This window comes from Mytilus trossulus, chromosome 2, assembly GCF_036588685.1.
Source record: "Mytilus trossulus isolate FHL-02 chromosome 2, PNRI_Mtr1.1.1.hap1, whole genome shotgun sequence".
Lineage (NCBI taxonomy): Eukaryota > Metazoa > Mollusca > Bivalvia > Mytilida > Mytilidae > Mytilus > Mytilus trossulus.
This window is the reverse complement of record NC_086374.1, coordinates 29,095,291-29,117,920: the sequence shown is the minus strand read 5'-3', so window position 1 is coordinate 29,117,920 and position 22,630 is coordinate 29,095,291. Positions and strand designations below refer to the sequence as shown.

Sequence of the window (22,630 nt, the reverse complement as noted above, 5' to 3'; positions counted from 1 at the left end):
AACCTGCATTTTACTCCTATGTTCTATTTTTAGCCATGGCGACCATCTTGGTAGGTTGGCCGGGTCAACAGATACATTTTTTTAAAACTAGATACCCCAATGCTGATTGTTGCCAAGTTTGGTTTAAATTTGGCCCAGTAGTTTTAGAGGAGAATATTTTTGTAAAAGTTAATGCCCGCGTCACACTGTCCCGATTTTTATATACGATGGACACCCGAATGCGAAAATTGTAAGTTCGTACGAAGTTGGTCCCGATCTCGTTAAAATACCAAAAAGTGACCGAAGCAAGTACGATAAATAACGAAGTCTATACGATGGTGCCGAAATTATATACGAAAGCAAAAGATTGACATACGAAGGTTAACCGAAGACGGGTATTTAAGCTTCATATTTCAGCTGAAGCCTACACGATGGATCACGAAGGCTACACAATGGATAACGAAGGCTACACGATGGATTACGATGATGGCGCGATGGCCATACGAGGTCTAAAAGACGTGTACAGCTTACGATGCATTTAAAGTGTGGACACTCTAAAATCAATATGCTTCAAAAGATTTTAACCACATTTGGTATATTGTTTCTTCTTGTAATTATCTGACATTTTTTACGTTCAAGGCCAAAGGTCAAGGTCATGCAGATGGACTTGTTTTTTCTCTCCTTGAAATAGCATAATACACAGGAAATTGGTTACTCATTTTGTTTACCTGGTTCTAAAGACAGTAGTAAAATGTGTGCACTAGTCTGAATAATCACCCATATTTATACCCATGTTTACTGATCTATCTTAAAGGTAAAGGTAAGGTAATGATTTCTTTGATCCCTTTTATTAAAAAAGAGCTCTTTCCAGAAGAATATCATAATTATATAGACAAAAGGAAGGATGTGTGGAAAGCAACAAATGCGGCAAAATATGACATTTAGAAACAAAATGGTTATGGAGTAAACATTCGTGTGACGATACATAAAAAATCAGAATAATAAAGAAAAAGTTGGTTTCCCTATATACGTGTACCTGCAGTGTTGGTGTCCGAGGCGTGTTTATGATTTTTCATTATGTTATTTGATATGAAAAATTGACAAAAAATAATATTTTAATTGTAAAAGTAAATCATGAGACCGTAATAGCTGCTCTTCTTGTTCCATTTGAATAAAAAGAAACAACGCTGTCGCCTTTCTTGTTCTCATAGAATCATATGATATGAGCTCCATGTATGGCACGCCTGAACCACTTTTATTAATTAATCTTAGATTATCTCAGATAAATTAGGTTTATCTGAGATAATCCCGGTTTATCTCAGATAAACTAAGATTATCTCAGCTTAATTCAAATTCGAAAAAATCCTAGTTTATCTCAGATAATACAGAAAAATAATTATCTGGAGAAAATCCCGGTTTATTTGAAAATAATAAGAAAAGCTAGGTTTATCCGAAAGATTTTCAGATAATCCTAATTTATCTCCAGATAATTGATTATCTGAATTTCAGATAATTCATTATCCCATTTTCCAGATAATTTAGTTTTAAATATACCAAAGAACAATGTAACGAGTGTTCTGATTGGACGAGAACCGTTTGCCAGATTATATTTTAAAAATACCGCCAGATAACGCATTATCTCATTTTCCAGATAATTAAGGTTTATTACGGATTCTAAATATACCAAAGAACAATGTAAAGAGTGTTATAATTGGACGACAATCGTTTGCAAGATTTTATATGAAAAATAGTTTTTATAACGTCCTTTTTTAGAGGAGGGGTGACATTCTGAACACGGCACGCAATTAACAAACTACTCATGGTGGGGACATCACCGTTATTGACACCTGGACAAGCGAAATTTGTTGAATAAATTAAAAAAAAAAAAAGGTGAAATACAGAAGGGCTGATTAGATACAATATACATCATATACTTTAAACATACTTAATAAACACATTTGTTAGCTGTGTTGACGCTCACTGACTGTGTATTAGGTTTTACTGACGGCTAATTTCGACATCGCCGATAATAATAAAACCCTCATATTCATTTAATCAGTCGATTTTAATCTTTTGATAATGACAACGGTTTTGTAAAATATTTAAATTTAACTATTTCGTCATGTGTCAGTAAACAAAATAGAGATGAAAATCAAGTAATCCAATACACAAATAATGCACGATTCAATTATGGAAAAACAATTATTTCATCATGGTTATTGATAAGACATACTTTTCATTTTACTTTCAAAATAATTAAATACATAATAATTAAATACATAAGTCAGAGTTTAAATACCTTAAACCTTAAAGAGCCAGATTTATATTGTAGGTAATAAACAATACTTGTACATTGTCAGAAATACTAAATGTTTGCTTACTTGCTAAGAAACAGGAGAAACCCTCTTCATTCTGTTTTTAAATCTGGATCCAAAAAGTGAAATTTTTACATGTAAATGTAATTACGGGTGACATGCATGATTGTCAAACCTCTGCCTGTTATATGGGTAATAAATATACAACTTCCCCCAATAAATGTTGACATAACAGGAAAAAAGTAATAAAAGTTTCTTTTAAGACCACTCAAAACAAGCACATACAATATTTGGCTGGGTTAAACATGTTTGTGAGTGCTTAATCTTCCTGTAATCTGAGACAGTGGTGTAACAGCAGAACATAAAAACATAATACCTATTTATTTTGTACATTTTTCACTCCAGGTGTAAAACAAATGAATTGTTGACAAACTTCTTACAGAGCTAGTTCAAATTATAATATTCTAACAGTTGGCATTTATACTTCTTTATTTTGTCTACTGTTGAAGACTGGGTGTTGCCCCATATATATATTTCGTTTAGTTTTCTTTGTCGTTGGGTTCTTTTTAAGTATGTTCACATGCCATTTATCAAGATGCATTTACATGTATAAGAGTAAGTGCAGCAATTTGGTATTCTATTATTCATTGATATTCATTGATATTGGACATTGGTAAGAGAAGACTACTATAGATACTATAAAGGTAATCGGACGTCGTTTTGGCAATACATGACGGCACATTGTCATTGGGCGTGGATTTGAGTATCAAACAATTGGACGTCGAATTAAGAATTTAATCACAACTCTGTATATCTACAATAACTCTGTATATCTATCACCACGCTATACCCCGTGACACCCCTAATTATTTTTCTATAGAGGCTATGAAAAAAATGCCCCTTTTTTCATTTTTTTTTAACATATAGTGCCACTCGATACCTTGCGCAAAAGATGCCCCTGTTTATCCTCTACAAGACCTATATAGTATACCCGGTGGCTCACCTAATTGCTTTTCCCTAGAAGCCAACAAATAGTCCAATCCCACTTCTTTCCGTTTTTTTTTCAAATTTTTAGCCTTATAGTTTCAGTTTTTTTAACATAACGCCACTCGATTTCTTGCGCAAAAGGTGTTGTTCAATAGTCTAATATAAAGTTGGGCTTCTATTGGAAGTATTCCGTTTAAAGGAATATGATTGTTACATCAGCTACATAAGTTGGTGATGAGAGTATAAGCCTAGACTCGGAGGTAGTTTTTTCTAGAATTTTTCGATTAATTCTAGTGAATTTGCTTTTGGTAGTGTAGCTCTTATCCATAGATAAGTAACACGAATGATTGAATAACACATGAAATGACCCAATGACACATGCAATTTTAATCTTAGTTTAAACAGTATTTATAAATGATTTTTTTTACTTTAAGATTAAGTATTACAATGTTATGTGAACTTTTAATCTTAATTAGCATATATTGGTGACTTTTAAACACTGATTTATAGATAGTATGACATTAAAAGGGCGTATTGCATTTCCGCTAATTTTTCAAAGTCACAATAGTACGTTTCGGCAAATTTAAAGTATACGTTTCCGCAATTTGTATTTATTACTTTTCCGGAAATTTACCTGGTAAATTATAAATATTTGATTACAATTATATAAGATAAATATTTTATTTTTTTTCTTTTAATAAAGAAAAGGTTCTGATCTTATATCTTCAATATATAAGATATAACTAGTTGACTCTGGTAAGGATTTTGGTAGATGGTTAACACATTTCTTTTCTTCCTTGCCAACTGACACGATTAAAGCATGCTTTGTAAAATTAATAGCCGATTCTCCATCTGACGGTAGATGCATAAAGTTTGCGGATTACATCTTAGAGTTTTATATAGATAGCAATTCGAGATTTCCACAAACCATTTGGGCACCACCTCCTGACCCCGACCAAAAGAGATCAACGAATGGTGTGAGTCTTTTCATGCCCACCCGAAAGAGCAGAGTGACGCAAGCCATCCTAACATGTTTGTCTGTGTCGATGAGTTATTGAAACTGCAAACAACATCTTACATAAAGATGTAAACTCTAACTGTAAAAGTACCCGTTCGGAAATATGAAAAGGAGAAGATGGACTTCCTTCTTGAACAAAATACAAAACTTGTAAACGGTGAATGTACTACTGTGGACTTTGAACGACATTTTGGCTACAAATATTCTGCAAGAACTGACTTATTCATATCAAGATATAGCGAATTAGTGCCGACTTTTGAACATACGTTGTTTTTTTTATTTCAATGATGAATTTTACTTGCATGTTTTGATGACCTTTATTTAACTTAATAAATTTTGATTTTTTTTTTTTATTATGAATTGGCATTCGATCAACATAATTATTTGCGGAAAAGTAATAATTTATTTTTAGCGGAATAGTTACTTTTTTTCCAGAAAAGTAAGATATTTATTTGCGGAAACGTAAACTTTTTTTTCCGGAAACGTCATCTTTTTTTTTCGGAAAAGTAATGCCAATTTGCGGAAACGTAAAACGCGCCATTAAAAGTGTATTAAAATGATTTATTAAAGAAAGAAAGTTCATAAAATGTTATTATAATGTAGTGGATACATCTGTTCCTTAATGCATATTATTATACGATTGCCCAATGCGTTCAATCTGGACTACCAAAATTGGGCTCTCATTTGTATAATTATAGATTAAAACTCACTGACACTCTATGAATTTACATGTATTTTATTTAACAGGCAAACAAACATTTTAAGTAATAATTTTCCAGAAAGTCTTAAAACCGTCCAGGACCTCCTGATTCTGCACTGAGTACGAAATGTTTTCTTAGAACAAAAATAAAGATACACGTTGAAATTTTTTTAGATCTAATTCAATGCAAAATGTTGCGATCAAACGGTGTCTTCTCATTTGTCCAACTTTTTGAAATAAGGTATTCTCATTAGCCAACTTTTTATTTTTGTTATTTATTGGGTTGTTTGTTTAGTGATAGTAAGGTGTCTTTCTAAAATTTGACAGTAAATTTGTTCCTGTATGTTTTTATACTATTTAAAAACAATATATAGAATAGGCGATAGTAAACTATTTTTAAATAAAGTTTTATAGTATATTTTAGATAATAAATAAATATTTCATCATTTATACAGAAGAAACCCACAAATCAGTAATATTTGTTCATTGGAGGTTCTGCTTTAATTTACATTTATACTAGTAACATGAATATTTGGTGTATAGCATTTTTACTTCCGAATTTTGACAGCCTTTAGTAGTATCATATTGTTTCAATATCCATTAGTTGGTACCTTAGTGACATCATCCAACCTACATTTTGCCATCAAGTTCAAGCACCATATTTATTCATGTACCATATACCACCTATCGGAACTAGACAGTGACACGATTGCTTTAATTTAGCACTGTTGTACATTAAAGTCAATTTTCCATATTCAATCATGTATTCCACATTAAAGCCTACAATATTTAAAACGAACGAACTTTATACTTCAGTGTTTGTTTGTCTTGTATCATGTATAATTGTTCAAAGATCTAAAATAGAGAGATATTTATAAGTCTAGCTTCTTCATAATTTGATGCTAATTGTTGAAACCCAGGAGCTTTTGAGCGACCTCATGGACCCTCTACCAGGACAACCATAATTACGCCTTTCATTCATAAAATCCTGGCTAAGGACTATTGAAATGTTTAGTAACGCCTTATACCGTATGTTTGGAATTTCTCGTTACTGGTCTTCTGATTTTAAGATCAATCGAGTCATTTTAACAAACCATAGACAATTAATGGAGGAAGTTCGGTAGAGAAAAATAATTGACGTTTTTTTTCATGGAAACGCCCCTAAACCTACATAGACAACAGACTGACCCAACTTAAGGATAGACTACAGCAAAGACAGATCAACGTTTATCACTACAATGATGCAGTATTCCACCTACTTAAACGAGGATGAAAATTAAATGTCAGTTGCACATTTTAACATGCTATGCTAAATTCATAGATGCAAAATATCTTATTATCTGTTCTAATAACATAAAAACACTGGTAAATTTTCAGTTAATTAAAAATATGTTTGTACAGTATAATCCTTTGTTTGCACAAGTTTTCCTCCTATTCCCACATGAAATTTTACCTTTTCTTACCAGATTTATAAAAAGTGGGAATAGAGGGAATGAACCAAAAAAGTTGGATAGGTAATCAAGAACAAAAGTTTTTTATTTAGAGTTTGGGTTGAAAAATAATAGTGAAAATTATACCCGGATTTATTTTTTTTGTAGTATTATTGGTTCATTCCATCTATTCCCACTTTTTATAAATAAGATACCTGTTCTACATAAATTTTTAAAAAGTTGGATAAATGAGAATGAACCGATCAAAAACCCGTATAAACAGCGTTTGTTTAATGGTTAACATTGCACTGGGCAGTCGCACGTGTCGTTAAATAACAAACCAATAAACAATATAATAAAGTTGTAAGGTAATAAATATTTCAGGTATTGGTCAATTGCCATCATCTTGATTAGATTATCTTAAATGTATATTTAAGCAATAAAATGTATGATACCATATTTCACGGTTTTAATCGAGAAAATTACAGAAAGAAAATGGAGCGTGGTATCTTTTTTAATTAAGATTATAACTTTCTAAAAGGAAACTCTTTAGGACTTCTAAATGGTGTATTTCAACTGTGCTTAACTTATTTCAACATTAAAGTTATTTGTCCTAGTTAATTGTGCGGATGTCAGATTTATGTAACACATTTCACTATCTTCATAAGGAAAAATAAAAAAATTCGGATATTACATTCAAATTCTCCTAAAAGAAACTTTCAAGACAACTTCCCTCTGATCTTCATTAATATCGATATACTTGTACAATGTAATACATGTACATCCTGAATAAATCAATTGTTAAAATTTATAAAATTTATAAAAAAATAAACTTTCTAAAACTTTTCCCGTAAGAGCCTTATCTTTCATTATTCCGTCTGTATAGATGCTCCATGGTCTCTATACCTTATCCCTTATGACCATGAAATTTTCTTCCAATGTGTCGTGACTTTCTATTGGCTCCTTTTTTTTTAGATAATCAATTTTCTCAGAATTTTCAGATAATCCCGGATTTTCTCAGATAATCCCGGTTTATCTCAGATAAACTAAGATTATCTGAGCTTAATTCAAATTCGAAAAAATCCTAGTTTATCTGAGAAAATATAGAAAATTCATTATCTGGAGAAAATCCCGGTTTATCTGAAAATTCTGAGATAAACCGGCATTATCTGGAAAAAATCGAGATAATCCCGGTTTATCTGAGCTTAATGTAAAAAATTGAGATAATCCTAGTTTATCTGAGAAAATCCTGGTTTATCTGAGATAATTTAGGATTATCTATAAAAGTGGTTCAGGCGTGCCATATCCATGTTTTGTGAACTTTCTTAACTGTCGTATTAGACTGACCAGTGCATATCGCGCATGGCACTTTAAATGTATTTTAGCGCGAAAATTAACTTACATTTAGCTGGATTTATTGCCGTCGTTGTTCCATCTTGCCGCCTTCGTACTTTTATTCGATGGCAACACGACGGGATTACGAGGTCTTCACGAAGTCGTGTTGCCATCGTAAGATCTTCGGGTAGCTTCGTGATTCATTCGTGTAGACATCGTAATATCAAAACTGCCCGATGGAAACGATGGAAACACGAATTCAATACGATGTTCAAAGATGCATTCCCGGTGACATTACGATGGCGAAGATGGTGATACGAACTCAATACGAACTCTCAACATCGGACGCACCTTCGGAGATTTTTTAACATGTTAAAAAATTTAAAACCCTTCCCGAAGTTGTCCCCGAAGGCTTGAAAAAGTGGCCGATGGTTCTTCGATGGTTAAAGATGGCACTATGAATAGTCCGATCTGGATACGATCAGTCCCGATTTTGAAAATTTCCATAATCGTGTTGCCATCGGCGTAAAAATCGGCACAGTGTGACGCGGGCATAACGACGACGGACGCCGGTGATGAGAAAAACTCATTTGGCCCAAAAATGGATATAAAGAGTTTCCCAAAAAGAATATGAGAACAGTTTTGTTTGACTTATTTACTTTGATATTCTGATTTATGAAAAATCAATACGTATGAACTGTGTTTTGATATTTTATTTAAAAAATAAACATTTAAATTTTGTCTCTCATTCGACGAATATTGCGGAAGGTATGTTAAACATGATATGATATACATCTTACGCATATAATTGTTGTGACGGCGGGGTAAACTATGAAACAAGGAAATATATATTTCGTCTCTCTTCTTTTGTACCTAATTGTACAATTCGAATAAGGGATAGATTACGAAAAAAATCAATTAAATCTAAAAAAGAAACGGATATTATACAAATATAGCCTTTGTATGAGGTCGATACAAGGATATATTGACCTGAAAGAAGTATATTGATTGAGGACGAAGTCCGAGGTCGATATACTTCTTTGGGTCGATATATCCTGTATTGACTTCATACAAAGGCTATATTTGTTATATTATTAATTTCCGACCATATGTATCAAATTCTTCATTTAGGTTTGTTGGAATTTTAAAGATATTACATTGTCTCCTTGACATAAACAACATATACGTTGTTATTTCATTGACTTTTTTTGACATCTTACGTATTTGAAGATTTTTTTGGTCAAATAATCGATTACAAATATCATGTGTTTAAAAACGTTAAACAATATCCTGAAATTCATTACATGACGTCACAAAGTATATCGGTTTTAGATATTCTAAAAATAACCGTGCGATATGCTTTTTGCCGGTCAATATGCATTTTGCTATCCGCCGTTTTCTCTCTACCTTCGAAAATATAGTTTAACATGTGACTATCCCTAAACGAATCAAATTTGTTAAAATATACGAATTAATAATATTAATAAATATAAGAAACAGAGGAATAAAGTGAACAATATGAAAAAGGAAGCGAAAGAAAATTTTGAGAAAAACTTGGAAAATATAATACTAGATAACGCTTCAGATTCTAAGACTTATTGGAAAATTATGAAGATGCTGATTAAGCCAAATAGAGGATCTAATAACATACCCCCATTAAAAAATATTCTTAATGATGATCGTTTTGAGGAGTTCGCCGATAGAGACGACGAGAAATGCGACATTCTAAATAAGTATTTTTGTTTCATTTCTTCGCTAGCAGATGTTGATGCTCAATTACCCGATTTCGACAAAAAAAACTAACAATTTATTGAATGATATAGTGATTAGTACTAGTGAAATTGTTGATATCATAAAAACTATAAATCCCAAAAAAGCGTCAGGCCCGGATGTCATTAGTCATAAGATGCTTAAAATTTGCTCCGAAAAAAATGCAATTCCATTATGTATTATATTTAATAAATCCTTGCATCAGTGCAAATATCCTTCAGCTGGAAAATTGCAAATGTTATAGCCTTATTTAAAAAGGGGGATAGTTCATTACCTTCAAATTATAGACCTATATCAAGTTGCATAGGCAAAGTCATGGAACGTGTTGTATATAAATATGTTTACAACCACTTACAAAGATTTAAATTAATTTATGAGTATCAATCGGGTATTCTTCCTAAATGTTCAACGGTTCACCAACTGTTAGAAATATATAATTGCATATTGAACTCACTTGAAAAGAAAGAGATAAGTTGTTTTGTTTTTTGCGATTTCTCTAGAGCCTTTGATAAAATTTGGCATGATGGTTTATTACATAAAATGAAGGCTTATGGTATAAATGGAAATCTGTTAAAATGGTTTAGAAGCTACTTAAGTGATAGAAAACAAAGGGTGGTTATCAAGCAATCTTCTTCAAAACTTTGCAGTATTTCAGCTGGAGTTCCTCAAGGGTCAGTCCTTGGACCATTACTTTTTATAATATATATAAATGATATTGCAGAAAGACTTATTTCTCTGTGCAGACTCTTCGCAGATGACACATCGTTCAGCTGTGCGGATCGTGATGCTTTTCAGATAAAAACTGTGATAAACCATGATCTAGAACAGCTGAACGAATGGTCCAAAAAATGGATAATGTCTTTTAATCCAGATTAAACAGAAATTATGTTATTTTCTAATGTTGAAACCCCAGAAATGAACTTTATATTCAATGATAAAAATATACCTATTACAAATATGCATAAACATTTAGGGGTTACATTTAGCAATGATGCTAAATGGAATGCCCAAGTTGATAATATTATCTTTAGCACGTCTAAACATAAATATGCTAAGAAAGTTGAAATATATACTGAGCAGGAAAAATTTAGAAAAACTCTATTTAGTTTTTATAAGACCTTTATTTGAGTATGCAAGTGAGGTTTGGGATAATATTGGGGTAGGTGATGTCAATAAACTGGAGCAATTACAGCTCCAAGCTGCTAGGATAGTTACAGGGTTACCTATTTTCACAAGCTCAAAGGTTATTTATGATGAACTTGGATGGGAAACATTAGCTGAAAGAAGAGAGAGAAGAAAAATCCAAATGTTTTATAATATTCAAAATAAGAATATTTGTCAAATTTAATTCCCCAAAAAATACAAAGTATGACGGTCTATCCTCTACGCAATGGAAATGACATCATTATTCCATTCTGCAGACTAGCATTAACTAATGATTCTTTTATTCCATCAACCATACGTCTTTGGAATAATCTTGATGATTCAACTCGTGATGTGGAATCAATTAATAAATTTAAAACTGAACTAAAAAACCGTTATCCTCAGAGTAATATATTTGTACCGAAGCAATATGAATTTGGAAATCGAAAATTGAATATAATTCTCACCCAACTTCGATGTTTTGCATCATCCTTAAACTATGATCTATATAGGGTCAACATTATTACTGACCCTTCCTGCGCTGTGGTGTTAATCGTGAAGATTCCTATCATTTCTTTTTTAAATGTATATTATATTCAGAAATACGAAATAAAATGTTTGAAAGTCTGCACTGGCTTCCAAATGATTGTAAAATTAACATAGAACTACTTACCTCGGGTAGTTGTCTTCTTACTTTAGAGCAAAACCAAACCATTTTCAAAAATGTCTTTGAGTTTATTAAAAGTTCGGAAAGATTTCAAATTGTCTAGGTAGCAAACCATGATCGCACACACATCATCCTCTAAGTAAGATTTCTTCTCCCTTTTTTTTTTTCCTTTTGGTTTTGTTTTTTTATTATTTGTTTTTTTTTGTTTTTTTCTGTTTTCAAAATAATTTATTCATTTATATATTTTTATTTTTATTTTTATTTATTTATTTATTTTTTCTGTATTATTATTGTTTTCTTTTACTTCAATTTTCCGTCTTTTGATCCATATTTATATATATATTTACTAAATAGATATACCATTCTTTACATGCATGCTCATACATATATTTTTGTATTATATTGCTATAAATGTTAAATGGAGAAGACTTCATAAGTCTGTTTGACTTGTGTCTTATCCAATTTGTACTTTAACAAATAAAATATGTTTAAACTAAACCTAATTGTATCTAACATTATTAATTCATCTATATATTTTTTTCGAAACTTCTAATACACAGGAATACTGTAATAACAGTAATACACATTCGTTAATTTAGATAAATCTTTAAATTTCTGATTTTTAATTCCAGGTTATCAACATTGGATAAAATATGTGGTTGTTGTAACAATACTGATGACCTGTTTGTACGTCACTTTATACCAAACAGGTAAACATATGGAAGATAAAATCTCTCAAATATTACTTTGAATTAGTTAAGGTGGATCCGATTTTAGCCTCTCTATGCATGGATATATTTTGTTGACTGATTTGTGTGTAACAGCATAGGCTGCGATCCAGTCGAGGAAAGACAAAAGACTGCCACAGATATGCTTTATAATCAGCAATAACTGTCATTCTCTAGATATAAAAAAATCAGTTTTACACGAGAAATTCGACCTAAAAATGTACGACTAAAGGGACGACTTTTTATATCCCTATTGTAAATTTTCCTTGTTTGGGCCAGACGGTGATGTTCCCGTGGCGTTGTCACGGAATAGAAGTAGTGGAACAAATATACGTTGACAGCATCATCTTAGGGAACAGGTCGAAAAAGAGGCAAAATTATAGTCTTAGATAGTTTCCATCGTTTTTAAACATTTTTAAATGTCCATGGATTTATGAGTTTTGAACAGCGGTATACTACTGTTGCCTTTATTTACCGTTCTGACAATATAGAAGCTTTGTTGACTTATTTACTCTTGTTGTACACCAGCTATAAATATATATTTGTCCAGTAGCTAGTTGATTGCAAGTTTGATCTTAACTTGACCTTACCAACATGGTTCATTGCTCAAAGTTAAGTTTTGACGATTACATCATTGTGTCAATCACCACTATAATCTGTTGGTCAATACTACAATATGTACATGTACATGTATATCTGACAACGCTCCTCAATTTTATATGGATCATTTCTCGTAATAAGGTCAGTTTCTAATTCTATAATGGTGTATTCAATTATTGTAAGGTAAAAATGTATAAGCGAGGTGACTTGAGTTTGACCCATGGGTATAGGCATTTACAAAAAACGTGGTGAAAAATAAAGTCTGATTAGCTTTTTTACGAATATGAATCGTAATTGAAAAACAAAAAAAGAAGTAGCAATCATGTATAATATAAATGATTAAGCAAACAATAGAATATAGTGGAATAGTATTATATCAAAGATGTTGACCGGAGTTTTTGTCGAGCCTTCTACTTTTGTCGCAGAAAGCTCGACATAGGGATAGTGATCAAGCGGCGGCGTTATCTAACTTCTTAAAAGCTTTACATTTTAGAAGATGGAAGACCTGGATGCTTCCCAATTTGTATATGTATGCCTCATGTTACAAGTTTACGTCAGACAGATTTCACTTGACCCCGACCTCATTTCATGGATCAGTGAACAAGGTTAAGTTTTTTGTGGTCAAGTCCATATCTGAGATACTATAAGCATTAGGTCCAGTATATTCGGTGTATAGAAGCACTGTAAGGTGTACATGTATAACTGGCAGGTGTCATTTGACCTTGACCTCATTTTCATTGTTCAGTGGTTTAAGTTTTTGTGTTTTGGTCTGTTTTTCCTTTACTGTATGCAAAAGGTCTACTATACGGTGTATAGAATGATTAAAAGGTGTACATGTCTAGGTGGCAGGTGTCATCTAACCTATATCTCATTTGCATGGTCCAGTGGTCAAAGTTAAGTTTTGAGTTTTGGTCTTTTTTCTAATACTATACGCAATAGGTCAACTATATTTGGTGTATGGAAATATTTTATGATCTATATGTCAGTCGCGTATGGTTCAGTGGTTATATTTAATTTTTTGTGTTATGGTCTGTTTTTCTTAAACTATAAAAAGCAATAGATATAGATCCACTAATTTGTTGTATGGAAGAATTGTTAGCTGTACATGCCTGCCTGGCATGGCTAATCTGACCTTGACCTCATTTTCATAGATCAAAGGTCAATGTTTAGTTTTCTTGGTTTATGTTTAGTTTATGTGACAGTTGTAATAAAGCTTTATATTTAGGACTATCAACATCATATCAATGATTAGTAAAGAAGGCGAGACATTTCAGTGTGTGCACTCTTGTTACAAACATGTATGGTCATGTGCCAAGTTACCAAACGATTTTCTTCTTCAGTACGTTTGGATGGTCCACCTTTTTCGACATAATTATGAAATATTGGATGAAGACTCTGAAGAATCCAATTGATTTACACTTTTTGTAATAGGCGGATCATTTGTATTAGAAGTTTCCGATCAAGTTTAGTTCAAGTAAATATTATTGTTTTGTCGCTTGGATTTAATTTAAAAAAACCTAGCAGCTTATCTTGGATTTGTAATGACTATAGTTGTTTACTTAGTTTTTGCATATAGTCATCTTATGATAATGGTTGATGAAGTTTTACTGCATTATGCCTTTGCATAATAAATACTATAAAATGAATGCCCACCCTCAATTATTGCTGTAGTCTGTAGTGGACAATGCATTAGGAATACATTGGAATGCATGTAATAAATATTTTTTTTGCAGGTTACATAAATCGCACAAATATACCAACCACATTTTTTATACCTGAACCAAAGCCAATCAACAAAACAGAGCCAGTACCAAACAAACAGCCGCAACTTAAGTATGTAGCACCCACGGCGACCTTTGTCCCTGTTGTGCCTGTAGTCGAAAGTGACTGGAATGAAACGTTTCCAGTCTATGATGATGTACCTAAAAATATATATAAAACTGATTGGTGGATGTCAGCAGCGTTTTTAGAATGGTAAGTTATATTTGTTTATTATTTACTGATTTCCGTCAATCATAACAATTGGATGTGTTTGCCTTGACAACGACATCTACGCTAGCCAAGGATTATGATCGGAGCGGATTGGCTCGTAATCCTTGGCTAGCGAAGATGTGACAACGGATGTAGGTGGCTATAAGTGTTCTGGTTTGTCTAGTACAACATGATACATGTGTAGCAGGATCTGCTTACCCTTCCGGAGCACCTGAGATCACCCCTAGTTTTTGGTGGAGTTTATTCTTTAGTTTTCTTTGTTGTGTCATGTGTACGGTTGTTTGTCTGTTTGTGTTTTTCATTTTTAGCCATGGTGTTGTCAGTTTATTTTCGATTTATGAGTTTGACTGTCCCTCTGGTATTTTCTGTCCCTCTTTTAAAGTGTGTTTGTATAATATTAGATTAAAGGTCATTTAGCATGGATTTGAAACCAAATCAATATGAAACACAATATGTAATACATATTTTGCTGTTCGTGAACCATGGATATGATGTTTATTCTCTCTGTTGAGATCAACATCTTTTTATATGTTTATGATATTACAGAGTAGAATATTATGTTTTACAGATATCATTAAGTATTTAGGTAACACAGGCACTTGTTTCAAAGACAATATTGTTTGGCCGTCTACCATTAAGACTAGTTATATTGCAATTTTGCAAAGCAGCCGGGAAAGAGATATTCGCTACGGCTCAGCATCTTTGTTAGCTTATCCTGCTACAACGTTTGGTGATGGGAGCTTATTGCCAATGCATATCGATCGGTCTTAGAAGTCAAAGTATTTTTTTTTTAAATCTTCTCTAATACCATATAAATCCACGCCATGTGTACTTTTGTGGATTACTGTCTCCATGGCAATTATATGCCTGCTACTTTTAATAATTTGAATTTTTCATAATTTTACCAAAGTAGCCATTTAGGATGCTCCTGTTAGTTCCTGTTTTTTACCTTTATTTTGTTTTTGTTTTTGTTTCAGGGATTTAAAACAGAGAGGAATTGATTACCAATGTCAGGACATTAAAAAAGTTGGAAACTGGTGGATCTGCGTAGATGAAAAATATGTAATTAAGAAACCATGTTTAGTGTATTCATTTGGGTAGGTAGCGTATCTCAACAAAAGATTAAAAAAGGCTGGATAACAAGATGCGAATCAAGGATTTGAAACCGAAAAGGGGTGGGGTCAGCATCTTGATCTATGTGTAACGAAATAAACACAGTGTTCAGTTAAACGTAGGGATGTCTGATTATGTTTAAGTTGGAATACACCATATAAAGTTCCTTCGGCGGGAATCATACCGCTACGCTCAATTTATCCGCAATGATATATGAGACATTGTAAGCTATAGAGCTTTTTTCTCCGTGCTGTCTATTGAGATTTAAGCTACATAAACAAACATTTACGCAATAAAAGGAAAGAAAAGAGAAAACTCTTAAGGAAAGGAGGGGTTGTAAATACTCAAGCTGGTGAAAAGCATAAATCTTAACGTATTAGCAATTATAATAAAGTTTATTGGTCACAAATCTGCTTCCAACAAATATACACACTTTTTTTTTAAATTCGTGGACTGGCTCACATATAACTGAAATGTTTGAATCAGGTTCAACAACTTTGAATCTGATTTTTATGTTTTGAATTTTAAAGGCCACCTTCGATAGTAGAGCCTGATGGCTTTATTTTTTTTCTGTCTGTGCGACCGTTCGTTCTTTTGTTCTTTCGTTCGTTCGTCTGTCTTTCCCGCTTCAGGTTATAATTTTTGGTGGAGGTAGTTTTTGATGAAGTTGAAGTCCAATCAACCTGAAACTTAGTACACTTGTCCCCTATGATATGACATTTCTAATTTTAATGCCGAATTAGAATTCTGGCCCCGATTTCACGGCACGGTCCAGTGAACATAGAAAATGAAAGTGCGAGTGGGGCATCCATGTACTATAGACACATTCGTGTTATACAATGATAACAGCATTGTCATCTCTATCGTTTGTAGGTATTTACTATAAGATTTAGTGTAGAAGATGCACAAACTTGACTTGCCCTTTATCGACACTAAATTGATGTGTATATTTGCAGCATTGCTAATGATTTTAGTTTTGATGACGATATGGCTGAACATGGCTGTGAAGTACACTCATTTGATCCAAGGTAACATACTATTTATTTCCCTTTTTTGTTCCAAGGTAACAAACTATTTAATTTCCTCTTTTGTTCCTAGGTAGCATGTTAATAAATGCTCTCCTTTTATCAAAGGTAACATATTATTTAATTTTCTCCTTTGAACCACGCTAGTACATTATTTAATGCTCTCTTTTGCTCCAAGTTAAAATATTATTTCACGGCCTCATGTGATCAAAACTAATACATCATGTTATGCTCTCCTATAATCTGAGGCCTAGGTAACATATTATCTCATTCTCTCCTATGACATAAGGATATATAACAAATTATTTTATGCTCTCCTTTTATCCAAGGTAACACATTATTTAAAGATCTCCTATAGTCCAAGAGCTAGCTAACACGTTATTTAATGCTTCTCTATAATCTAAGGGCTAGGCAGCACATTATTTAATGCTCTCATTGAATCTAAGGACTAGGTAACACATTATGTAATGCTCTCCTATGATCTAAGGTAAACTGTTGATTAATGAAATCCTTAGATCTTAATTAACATATCATATAAATACATGCTCCACTTAATTCCAAATTAACATATTATTTAATACTCTTCTATGATCCTGTGTAACATAATATTTAATGCTCTCCTTTGATACAAATTAACATATAATTTAATGCTCTGCTATGATCCTATGATCCTATATAACATGTTATTTAATGCTCTCCTATTATCTAAGCTATTATACTATTAAGTGCTCTCCCATGATCCAAAGAAACATATCAGTCAAATTTGATGAATGCACTCTTTTTATCCACGTTAAAACATTATCGTATGGTCTCATATGACCTGAGTTAACATATTAATTAATGAGCTAATATGATTTAACTTAAAGGTTATATTTTATTTAATGCAGTCCTATGATCTAAGGTAAAAATTAATCAATGCTCTTCTTTGATCCAAGGTAACATATTATTTGATTCGGTCAGGTGAAAGACTATGATCTAAGGTAACAAAAACTAATAAATGCTTTCCTTTGGCAAAAGTTTACATATTAGTTATTGATTTTTTTTAAAATCCCAATGCTGATGGTTAATTATCTGATGCAGAAGCACAAATATTAGCCTTATCAATACCATATGACAATTTTTTCTCGATATTTTAATTTAATGAATTTAAAGAAAAAAATATTCATCCGCATTTTTAGGAACTTATAGTTTCAACATGACTAAAAAAGGTATTTATTATGTTATACATCACATAGAAAGCAAGTCAACGACACAAAATGAAAAAAAAATATTAAAAAAATCGTGAGTTCAGCATACGAGCCTACACAAAATGTTTCATTCACCACAAACTTAAGACTACTGATAAGTTGGGGATAAAAACTGAACACGAACAATGATCTATCTTTCTGTATGACAGTGTGTTTGCAAATGCAAATGTATTTCTCATTTCCTATATAATGTATATCGAAATGGGAGATAGTTATCAGGTTTAGTTTGTAACTCGGATTTGGTTTTTCTCTATCGATTTATGAATTTCGAACAGCGGTATATGCCTTTATTTAATTGAACCGTTTGATAGGCATTAGTTCCCCATGAAACTCGCTTATTTGTAAATTTTCAACTTGTACCTCATTGGAATTAGTCCTTAGAAGTTTGTTTATTATATTTTACATGCACATTTTTAAATGTTTAATTTTCAGTATGAAAAGAAATGATTTTACCAGACCGTCATCAGTACGTTTCCATGCTTTAGGACTAAGTAGTTATACAGATGATAAGTTCCTCCCTCGAAAGGATATTTATGTTCATGATAATGATACATGGACTATTATGACACTTAATTTAATTAAAACAGCTCTTGGTCATAAAGAAGTAAGTAGAATACACAAGCCATTACATCTTTAGCTTTATTATTGTTTTAAAATATTTCACTTCAGAATGAAAGGTCTGTATCAACATTAGCATGCTTAGTATCGAACCTTTTATAGCTCATACTTAAAAAAAAAAAAATTAAAGAAATTTAGCATAATACTTATCAAGCAGACACAATACACCTTTATAATTGCACAAATATAATTACTGCAATTTTGGACCATTGTATACAAGTTTTGACCAACAAAAAATCTTCACTTTTTCATAAGTTTAATTATAAAAAAAAATTGAATTTCTGCTTTTTGACATGAAAGCTATCATAGAAAATTTGTGATTTCACAGAAATAATTATTGTTTTCATCAATTACAATTATTCTGTTTGAATTTGCACGAAATATTTGAATATGGACTTAAAGCTTATAACTATCGGGTAAAAGAAATTAAAGTCATAAAAAAATATTGAACTAAGAGGAAATATAAAAAGGAAAGTCTCTAATCAAATGGCAAAATCCAAACCTCAAACGCATAACACGAATGGATAACAACTCTCATATTCCTGACTTGGTACATGCATTTTCGTATGAAGAAAATGGTGGATTAAACTAGGTTTTACAGCTAGCTAAACCTCTCACTTGTAACACAGTCGCTCCAAACTCCATTATAATGACAAAGATTTGTGAAAAAAACCCAGACAGGATAGGTGAAAAATATCAAAATAAGTAGTACAGAAGTCATTATTATGTTTTCTGTAATATTGTTAGTCACTATAAAAACAAACAAATATGTCACCTGTTGGTGACCTTCTGCTGTTGTTTTTTTTTATTTGGTCGGGTTGTTGTCTCTTTGACACAGTCCCCATTTCCATTCTCAATTTTATGTAACAAAGAAGCACAAAATGGCATATAGACCAAGGATAGTAGCAAAAATTAATGACAAAAAAAACACAAATTTACCATAGTACAAAACACAATGACGGTATGTATAAGTACAGATCCACGTCATATGTAACAACAAAACATCAAGAAGACACAAGAAGGCATGTAGACAAAGCACATTAGCAAAAATGAAAGACAGAAACACGAGAATTATCATAGAACAATAACGTGATGTACTGAGCCTCGCCAAATGGCTAAAAAAAAAACCCCAAGACTAAACAGTAAAAGTAATATAAAAAGGTAGATGTTAAAAACACTATAGCACGTTATTAAGATGATAAACAACGTCAGTACCAAGAATCCATACTTCCTAGACCATCGTGTATTATTTTTGAAGTTGATACGAAATATTTATCAACAAGGTCTTGGTACCTTCCGATGAACTACTTTTTTGAAAATTGTCGAGACGTTCTTTGACATACCCCTGGCTCATCAACTTTCTGCTCAGACACTGGTGAAGTTTTATAGAGTCTGAGTAGCAGCTGCAAGCTCTTGAATACTACTGCATACTTGGACTGAAATCCCACGAGGAGGTTGTAATTCGAGTAGCCAAATAAATGCTACTGTACAGATTTTAGATTGATATTACTATTGAAAAATTTGTAGCTACGTGAATATAAAGCATAGACAAACACATGCGAAATATGTTTCAGCTACCATACATAATAGTTAAAAAAACCTTTTGTATGTTGTTTGATCAGACCTACTGGGATGTTTCGAATATTTTGGTAGTAATACATTTATATATATGGTCATACTTAATTAGAATGAACCTAGTGGACAACCAAACCGCATAAGTTGCACAAAACTAGATATAACCATGACAACAAAATCTAATACTCCTGATTTAGAATCCATAAAGACAGGGAATTTCTGCATCAGCAAGAATATTTCTTTGAAAATAACTTTTTTTTATGTTTATTGATATCTTGTAGTTCACAGTTAATATTAATGATGTCACTGTACGCTTTTATCATCGGTCCACTATCCCGGTCCATTATACGATATATGGACCGGCTGATGATCAATAGGTATAAAATAGCGGCAATATTTGTAGTAATTACTTCATTTTATGCTGTTTTGGTGCAGAATGAAACTGTATATTATTGTAGTGTGTAATATTCCTTTAAATAATTGAATATTTTTTTGGTAAAACATGTATTACTCCTTAACATTTCTCATTTCTCTTTTGATTTTGCAGAGGGATATTGATGTGTTAAAAATAGACGTTGAAGGCCACGAGTGGGCAGTAATAGAAAATCTATTTGAAGATAAAATCTTCTCACATGTTAAACAATTCATGTTAGAGTATCATTTATTCCCGGATTGGCCATCGAAATCTGACTATTCAAAACTTTTGCGGACTTATAAAACATTACATGACATAGGATTTCATAAGTTTGTGACAGCCATGCATCCATGTACTCATATACCAGAACAGTTTAATATTCAAGCTGACGTGGCATATGTCAATACAAAATATGTTACGTCCACAAAGAAACGGAGACCTTTATTAAAATTGACAAAAACGAAAAAGACTTAACGTCGGAAAGTTTTAAGGCAGTATAACAGGAAATATGTTAACTGAAGAAGAGTATGGAATTGAATATTATAGACTGTTTTTTGCACTTTTAAATACCATAGAATCTCGGCGGAATTACGTGTATGGATTTTACATATAGCTAATTATGTTATAAGTAAATCATTGTATGTGAACAATGATATGTATATTCCTTGTTCAATTTTGCAACTGTTGGTTATATAATGCGTTTGTACAAAATAAAACATGTGTTTCTTTTCAAGGAGCGTAGGTCTATAAAAAAGAGTGATAATTTTCTAGATAAAATACCAATTGATAATTTTATTTAGATGCTATCAGACATTCCTTCTATGCATGAACATTACCAGCTGTGGGACCGCTCTTTCTTGTTGGTGTTGTTGCATTTTTCGTCTGTGTGAATATGATATCAGCCTCTTCAGTCGCTTTGCAACTTTCGTATCTCGACTTTGAGCCGTGAGCGGACATTATCAGCGACATCACAAGGTTTAATGCTTTTTTCAACGTATACTTTGTAGATATTATAGAATATTACCCGCTAGAAATATTATGAGGCTTTTAATCCACTACCCCCTCTTTTACCCATTTTATCGTGATATTGCTGATAAGTCGCCTCACAAAATGTGACGTCACTGATAACTTCTGGTCAGACGATGTGAAGTCACTGATAATGTCTACTCACGTCTAAAAGCCGTGATACAATTAGCCACTGTGTCGGGTAATGTAGGCGAATGGAAGGATGATAAAAAACGATTATCAGGTCATATACATCAACAATGGAGAAAAATAAAAGATTGATATATTGATCCTTTTAAGTGATTCTCAGATAGAAGTTCAACGAGTGAAAAGTTAACGGTCGTCGGACCCCAAATGTAGTACATCCGATCATATAAAATCTAACTATCATTCATATGCCTCAAAGGAATAGACAAAACAACAGTATGATATGTTCTTTTATGGACGAAGAAAGACAAAAATAATTCAACAATATACATATTAATGAACACTTTTTGAAAAATTGACATTTTTCAAAGTAATTTTCTTAATTATGTTGAGAAATCTTTACAAATGCATTTATTTTATTATTTTTGTTTGTTTGACGTTTTTTTCTTCATTTTAGTAATTTACACATTTATCGTTCCTGTAACCAAATAATTGATTTGTATCCTACTTTGTATTTTTTTTAAATGAAAACGTACATTTGAGGTGTTTTTTCCGAAATTTGCCAAGTATCACCGGAATGCTATGCGATAACGTTACGGAAAAGCATGTGATAAAAGTCGAAGCATGTGATGAACTTTTCATATTAGCCCGCTAAGCCGCACCAATTCGAAAAATTGAGTGCAACTCACTTTATTTCATTTTTTTCTGGTTGAAAGCTGTATAAGTTGCAATAACTTGTTTCCCAATCCACTATAAATAAATATGATTAAACTAAAGCTGTATTATTTTACAATATCAAAAAGATGATAATCTATTAAATA

At 32.1% G+C, this 22,630-nt stretch overlaps 1 protein-coding gene across 4 annotated transcripts in view; it reads left to right on the top strand.

The window, feature by feature from the left end:
- The window catches only part of LOC134706935 (probable methyltransferase-like protein 24), a 130,969-nt gene extending 109,579 nt beyond the window's left edge, over positions 1–21,390 (top strand). For all 4 annotated transcript variants that reach the window (XM_063566310.1, XM_063566313.1, XM_063566312.1 and 1 more), the window contains exons 2-7: positions 11,977–12,054; positions 14,406–14,646; positions 15,642–15,761; positions 16,734–16,805; positions 18,482–18,653; positions 20,790–21,390. In XM_063566310.1, coding sequence (XP_063422380.1) covers positions 11,977–12,054; positions 14,406–14,646; positions 15,642–15,761; positions 16,734–16,805; positions 18,482–18,653; positions 20,790–21,131 — 1,025 coding nt within the window. In that variant the 3' untranslated portion in view covers positions 21,132–21,390. The remainder of the gene's footprint in view (positions 1–11,976; positions 12,055–14,405; positions 14,647–15,641; positions 15,762–16,733; positions 16,806–18,481; positions 18,654–20,789) is intronic.
- Positions 21,391–22,630: the final 1,240 nt, after the last annotated feature.